Source organism: Chanodichthys erythropterus, chromosome 22, assembly GCF_024489055.1.
Source record: "Chanodichthys erythropterus isolate Z2021 chromosome 22, ASM2448905v1, whole genome shotgun sequence".
Taxonomy (NCBI): Eukaryota; Metazoa; Chordata; class Actinopteri; order Cypriniformes; family Xenocyprididae; genus Chanodichthys; species Chanodichthys erythropterus.
In genome coordinates this window covers 24,692,282-24,699,807 of record NC_090242.1, presented here as the reverse complement: position 1 = coordinate 24,699,807, position 7,526 = coordinate 24,692,282, and the positions used below count along the sequence as shown (strand labels likewise).

At 36.8% G+C, this 7,526-nt stretch overlaps 1 protein-coding gene across 1 annotated transcript in view; it reads left to right on the top strand.

The window, feature by feature from the left end:
* The first annotated feature begins 703 nt into the window (after positions 1-703).
* The window catches only part of sms (spermine synthase), a 9,762-nt gene continuing 2,939 nt past the window's right edge, over positions 704-7,526 (top strand). Inside the window, exons 1-10 of the mRNA XM_067376026.1 lie at positions 704-880; positions 2,538-2,658; positions 3,284-3,371; positions 5,346-5,410; positions 5,553-5,728; positions 5,836-5,992; positions 6,106-6,193; positions 7,067-7,181; positions 7,272-7,351; positions 7,439-7,526. The exon at positions 7,439-7,526 is cut by the window's right edge and continues 28 nt beyond it. Of these exons, the coding sequence (XP_067232127.1) occupies positions 835-880; positions 2,538-2,658; positions 3,284-3,371; positions 5,346-5,410; positions 5,553-5,728; positions 5,836-5,992; positions 6,106-6,193; positions 7,067-7,181; positions 7,272-7,351; positions 7,439-7,526 (1,024 nt within the window). The 5' untranslated portion in view covers positions 704-834. The remainder of the gene's footprint in view (positions 881-2,537; positions 2,659-3,283; positions 3,372-5,345; positions 5,411-5,552; positions 5,729-5,835; positions 5,993-6,105; positions 6,194-7,066; positions 7,182-7,271; positions 7,352-7,438) is intronic.

The window sequence follows — 7,526 nt, the reverse complement described above, 5'->3', positions numbered from 1 at the left end:
CAGTCGTCGATCAAATTTCAATGTTGAATCAATGTTCACTATTTGATAGGTACATCAAAACATTATTATTAGGTCGAAATTCAGCAACAGATGCCGCCGACGCATGGGCCAATTTAACGAATTTGGAAAATATCACTTATTCTACATTAAGTAAAATATATGTAAATTATATATTTTGATTAATTTCCATAAAGCTAAAGCTGTAGAAGACGTGTTAATGAAAAAGGTAATTGATGTAAAAGTTATTTGACTGAATATTATTTTTATTGCAAGATGTAAGAGGTATACCTATATATTAGATTATGTTTAGGTCTGGACCAGCCTATGCACAATAAAGTAAGCTTCCAGAAGGTTCTGGGGATGTTATTTTTATTTTTATTTTTTTTTATAAAGATACCATAAAATAACCATTAAACATTTGTGTATGTTGGCTTTCACCCAAAAAAAGGAAGAACGTTTCCAGAACATTCTTATTTGGGTCACAAATAACCAAATTGGAACTTTAAGAGAACATTCTGTGTTTGCTGTGCATATGTTTAGTAACAGTTTTAATTGAGTTTTCAACTTGAAAAAAAAAAAAAAGAAATAGTGAACGAATCTCTTGATTGATAAACGAATGGAAAAAGATTCGATTCGCTGAGATGAATCAAACTCCCCAGCACTACCACCCACTTCCGAGCTCGACTGCAGAGAGACAGACAAACAGAGCTCGGTGCGCACTTCACACACCTCCCTCCCTCCGGCGTACACGTTCTGTCCCTCTGTCACCACAGACTCTCCACCGATTCACCACCGGCTGCCTCATCCAGGCATGGCAGACGGCTTTACCCCATCATGGCAGTGCTACATTACACCCTCGACTTCAAGCTCCGTGCGCCAGGTAAATTTCAGTGAAATGAATGAAGGGGCGAGTGGAAGAGAGGAAGGGGGGCTCGTGTTGCGCTGCAGACATACGGGCCTCCTCGCAACTGCCCTGTAAGCGATTTATTGTCTCTATAATAGCAGCGAGGCTGCAGTCCCACTACTGTATTGCCTAGACTATCGCGGGATGCATGTCATTGCAGTCGAGATAAAGGCTTCTACTGTTGTGCATATCCTCCTGACGTTTGATCTGATAAATGACCTTCTAGGGGGTAGCATAGCGGTGTTAGCAGAGGCTAATGTCGGTTGTCTTCCGAAGCTGGCGTCGGCTCTGTATAATGTATTTGAATGGAGCTCTTATGTGCACATATATGCTCTAGCTAGCCGCGCAGTGCATACTAAAACAAACATTTCCCAATTATAAATGGCATATTATTATGTATGCACAGTTTGGAGGTTCTAGTCTCATGCATGTATGACATTTTTGAACGATTTATGTTTTCTGTACGTTGACAAGCTCTGAATGTGTGTCAGCTCCTATCGTCGAGTCGTGCGTCTATTTCACTGGCTAATAATATCGCAAGCCGATAAGATTAGTTTTCCATACTTGCATACTGCATTTGTATCTTTTTTTGACCAGGGTCACAGGGTGCAGAGTATCATGTATTATTATTTTAGATTTACGTTAGATGCATGTACTGCTACAGTTCGATGTGGTACAATTTACCCTACTTTGTAAAATATAGAATGGATAGGAATCAATATGGATTGGGTTGTTTTGTGCTTGTTTAAAGTTATTCAAGAGAATTTGAATCCCACAATTAAATGAATCCTCTGTAATGGACAGACACAGACCCTCTGAGACTGGGATAGCTGTAGGTAATGGGCATGCCGAAAGAAGGACGGCCGAAAGATGAATTGCTACAACAGAAACTAACCCTTAACCCTTCCCCACACCCTGTCAAACAGCTTTCATGACCTTTTTGGTAAAAAACCATTCTTGGTGCCCCAAGCTTTTGGCACACCCATTACTCCGGCATGCAAATAGCTACACTTGGATCCTCCTCAACTTATTTGTGATTAGTGAGGGACAGTTCACACAATTAAAAAAATACATATATATATTATTCGCTCTCGTGCTTTTCAAATCGAATGTGACTTTCTTCTGTGGAAATTAAAATGAGATGTTCGGCAGAATGACACCCTCAGTCACCATTTATTTCAGTGTATGAGAAAAGATGCAATGTAAGTGAAGTTGTATAGCTCCCTCAAAAAAGAAAATATGAAAATTTTGTCATCTTTTACTAACTCTTATGTTGTTCCAAATCTGTATTCATTTCTTTCTTCTTTGAAACACAAAAGAATATAAGAATATAAATAGAAGAATGTTGGTAACCAAAACACTTCGGTTACCATTGACTTCCATTGTATGTAAAAAATACAAAACAAAACAAAAAAACATTTCTCAAAATATCTATTCCACTAATGAAAAAAAGAGGGTCATACGGGTTTGGAAAGATGAGGGTGTGTAAATGATGACAGAATGTTCATTTTCAGGTGAACTAGTATTTTTAGAAACATTAAATGTGCAAATACGTTGAGTTGTGTGTAGTAAAAGTCTTTTGGGGCTTTTGAGGTGGAGGATAAATGAATCTGTTTTCCCTCTCTCGGTTTAGCTGATGTCTCTGCGACTGTGCGTGGCCTGCAGTCTATATTTCAAGAGCAGGAAATGACAGAGAATGTCCACGACTCTGAGGGACACGGATATCTGGCAACCTTTGTTGGCAAGAATGGCAGGTGAGCACATTTGCCTCTAATGTCTTTACATCAGTCTTTCACAACATGCCACAGTATGTAAAACTAGGTTTTGTTGAGCTGAAGAGGGAGGGACCGGAATTTGAATCATGGATGATGCTGTAATTGCCCTCTCTTTATGGCGAATGTGTTTGCAGTGGCTCACACTGTAAATGAGGGAAAAAGAGAGGAGTTTCCTTTCCATCGGGCCATTCCATGGAGTGTTTTCGTTTTTGCTCTGTAACAGCTAAGCATAATGTTGAACCTAACTGACAATAATGATGACTGACCACACAAACGCTCTACTAAAAACACCAGGTGTGCTCCAGTGTTCAGACAGGCACTCTTTAGGATGACCATTGATTGGTCAGTTAAGTGCATCCTCTCTGCAACAAAGGACAGCATTTAGTAGAGCGCAGGGTCATTTTAGTGGCTTTGTGAATCTGATCTAAAGGCTTTGGCTCTTACTTCCTGTTTTGTGTGTGGCTTGCTGTAAACACAGCTGTTGGGGCTTTGTTTAGGCTTAAGCTGGGATGAATCTGACCTGAGCGCCACATCACTTTTTGGTAAAGTTTTTGACTACAGTTTTGAGTTTTTAATTTATGCTTCTGTATTTTCTTTGTATCAGGTTTGCCATCTTACGAATGCACTCCCATGGTCTGGTGACCTTTGACCTGCAGTGTCTTGAAGGGGATGATGTAGTGCAAGTGGACAATGTGAGTTAACAGAATGTAGGTGATAGAGATACTAGTACCATATGCATATTAGTTTTTTCACTTCAAGTTAATCTTTAAAACACTTATAATTAAAAAAAAAAAAAAACCCTGTTTAATGTAATTTTTAGCAAATCTCAAAATGAATATCCATTTTCCATACTGGACATTATGCTTAAATTCACTTGTAGCATTTAAAGCGATTGACAATATCTGCTTTATGTTTACGGTTTCTATGCTGTTGCTTATAAAACGGTTAGTTCCAGTCCTTAATCCTGATTGGTCAATAATAGCTGTGTTTTATTCACCCAACGGTTTTATGTTTCACTGCACAACACCCTTAGCAACATAAACATGTTTGTTCTCATTGATACTGTTCACTGAAGCTTGTATTACCTGCATCTATATAGCATTTTCCTTCAGGTTAGCTCTATGTTCATATTAAATAAAATATCAGTTTGAATTGTAGTTGCGATATCTTGTCCTTTTAACAGTTAAGAGGGTTTTCCCGTGTCCTTGCTGTTCATGATCAGGCACTATTTTTTTTTCCAGCAGAAGGAAGGCTTTTAGTGATTTTACTTTAAAAAAAGCTGTATCGATTATATACATATATTTGCTTTAATATTTGTATATATGGAATAATTCCACTCCATGTCATGCGTAACAACGCCCCTTAGCTGTTATAAATTCACTGTAAACCACAGCTTCTTGGGGCTTATTGCTTTGTTTTAAAACTGGGATATCTGATTATAAGGATAGAGTCATTCTTTGTCACTTGATAACTATAGGATGCAATCTTTACATTTAATCACCTAATCACACTTTACTCAACACTACAAAGTCTGTATTTATACACTAGTACTACTGGTCAAATGTTTGTGTTGGGTATTTTTTTATGTAAAAATATTAATATTGTGAAATATTTTTACAGTTTAAAATGACTGTTGTCACATGATCTTTCAGAAATCATTCTGATATGTGATTTCTTAAACATTTGTGGAAACTGATATATTTTTCAGGGTTTTTTAGCATTCATTGATGAATAGAATGTTCAAGAGAACAGCATTAAAAAAAATCTTTTGTAACATTATTATAAATATCTCTACTGTCACATTTGATAAATTTAATGCATCCTTTCTGAATATAAGCATTGATTTCTAAAAAAAAAAAAACCACAAGCTGACCACAAGTATTGGGGAAAGTTACTTATAAAAGTAATCCATTAGAATATTGCGTTACTCCCTAAAAAGTAACTAATCGTGTTAGTTACTTTTTATGAAAAGTAATGCGTTACATTACTTTTGTGTTATTTATTCTCACCTAGGCTGGGCTTTCTTGTTTTTTTTTTTTTTTTATAAAAACAAAAAAAGTTATATTTTTGGCAAACGTAAAGGCCCTTCCACACCAAAAGTAAAATGAATAAGGCTGATCACAAATGTGATGTTTTTCTAAAGTCATTTTTGCTTATTAGTATGAATGAATTAGATCAACGCAGGTCAGCAGCAAAGACATTGGTTAATAAAATGAGATTAAATACATAAATTATATAATTATATATAATTATTGCAGAATTGTGCAATATTCTGAGATGAATGCACACATTTAGCCTAGAACTACAATAACCATCATGTTCACACAGCGCACATATCACCTCTGCACTTACTCTCGATTTCTCTCAACATGGGGACAAGGAGAAATGTCAGTCAATACATGGGAAAACAAAGTAACTTACATTACTTATTTGAAAAAGTAACTCAGATATTTTGTTGTAAATTTAAAAGTAATGTGTTACTTTACTAGTTACTTGAAAAAAAGTAATCTGATTACATATCTCAAGTTACTTGTAATGTGTTACCCCAACACTGCTGACCACAGATCAACCAGTAGGCAAGAGCGATTCAACCGTTCTAGAATGTGTTTACTTCCCGTTTCTTCCTGATTCAGAAGGTCATAATTAAGACCATTCTTTCTTTGTAGCTTCTGAATGCACTGGAGAAGAAATTGAAGGCTCTCCTGGATGGAAATATCCAAAGGATCAAGAGGTGAAACTAGCATTATTTCCATCTTGAATCAATTGCCTTAAACCATAAAACTTCTCTCATTGTTTACTAACCCTCATGTCATTCCAAGCATGTGCCCTGTGGACCGTTTTTGTGATCTGTTTAACTGAATGTGTCCTGTCAGACTCCCTGCGCTGATTCGAGGCAGTGATGTGGACCGATACTGGCCCACGGCTGACGGCAGGCTGATGGAGTACGACATTGATGAAGTTGTGTACGAGAAGGATTCCCCGTACCAGAACATCAAAATCTTGCATTCGCAGCAGTTTGGCAATATGCTTATTCTTAACGGGGATGTCAGTAAGTTAAAAGGGTCTTGTTTATTTACTCATTTCAAATACATGAGAATTTTTTTTTGGTTATTATATCATATGAGTATGTGGTAATTTAGTGTGATTAAATGTCAGATCTGGCAGAAAGCGATCTGCCCTACACTCAGGCCATTATGGGCAGCGGCAAAGAGCACTATGCTGGAAAGGAGGTACTTATTCTGGGAGGTGGAGATGGAGGAATTCTCCATGAGGCGGTGAAGCTCAAACCAAAGATGATCACCATGGTTGAGATATCCTTTATGCTAACATTTGACTGCAGTTAAATGGAAAACTACTCAGTATTGTGTAGCTGTCTATTGTCTAACTGGTTTTAGGTATTTACTTTCCTTAATTAAGTATTTACATTGACGAGCTGGTGATTGATGGATGTCGGAAACACATGAGGAAGACGTGTGGGAATGTTTTAGATAACTTGAAGGGAGATTGTTATGAGGTAACTCGGCTTTCTGATTGGGTATTGTTTCGTTCCATGTGACAATCTACAGAGTGTGTGCGTGTAAATATTCAATATGTTGGATATTTATGATTTGAGATCGGTGCGGCCCCAACGTTCTACCGAGCAGATTCAATCACTCTTAATGCCACCACAGGAAAATCTAATGAGATCATTTGTAGAACCATCAAGACAGTTAGGACCTAGGATTGTGGGAAGGCAAGAATTGGGCCCAAATTTGCCGTGATTATCTTGTAGTGTGTGGGTGTCTTAAGATTGTTTGAAATGTTTTGTAAGGAAGTCTCTTACACTTACATTGATGTTTAAAACATAGTAAATAACTGTTTTTTTTATTTGAATATTTTTTTTTTAATATTATTTATTCCAAATCTGAATGTTCAGCATCATTACTCCAGTCTTCAGTGTCACATGAACCTTCAGAAATTATTCTAATATGCTGATTTGCTGCTCAAGAAACATCTTTATTTTAATGTTGAAAACAGTTGTGCTGCTTAATATTTTTGTGGAAGCCATCATACATTTTTTTTTGTCAGGATTTTCTGATGAATAGTTTCAAAAGAACAGCATTTATTTAAAATAGAAATCTTTTGTTGTCATTATAAATGTCTCTACACATTCTCAATAGTTTGTTCTGTTTTGGCTCTCTCTCTGAACCATTTATCAGTTGCTAAACATATTTGTATGCTTGAAGTTACAATGAGGCCCCTTTCCTGCTTTTGAAACAAGTGCAATGTAGTCAGTTGAGGGAAATTACCCAAACTCTGGGCAACTGCCAGTTTTTTTATGGCTAACAATGAATGTATATTTCCAACTATGACAATGATTTGTAATTTCTTCTTTTTTTTGGTTCAGATTTTGGTTCAAGACTGTGTTCCCGTACTTAAAAAGTTTGCAGAGCAAGGGAGGACGTTTGATTACGTCATCAATGACTTGACAGCTGTCCCTATTTCCACAGCACCTGAGGAGGGTTAGTTTATATGCAGCTACACATTTCTGTCTGAGCCTTATATGTTTTACAAATATTAAATCAATTAATTTGATCTGTTTTGTTCTGTAGATTCCACATGGGAATTCCTGAGACTCATCCTTGACCTCTCTATTAGAGTTTTACGCCCTAGTGGAAAGTATTTCACCCAGGTGAGGGGGGCATGTAGTTAAAATTGCTCTGAATTTTTGCTGTTTTTCATTCCTTTAATCTGTTATTATGTTATTTTCTGCCTGCAGGGTAATTGTGCGAATCTGACTGATGCGCTCAGTGAATATGAAAAGCTTTTGGGGAGACTTTCATGCAAAGTGGACTTTTCCAAAGAGG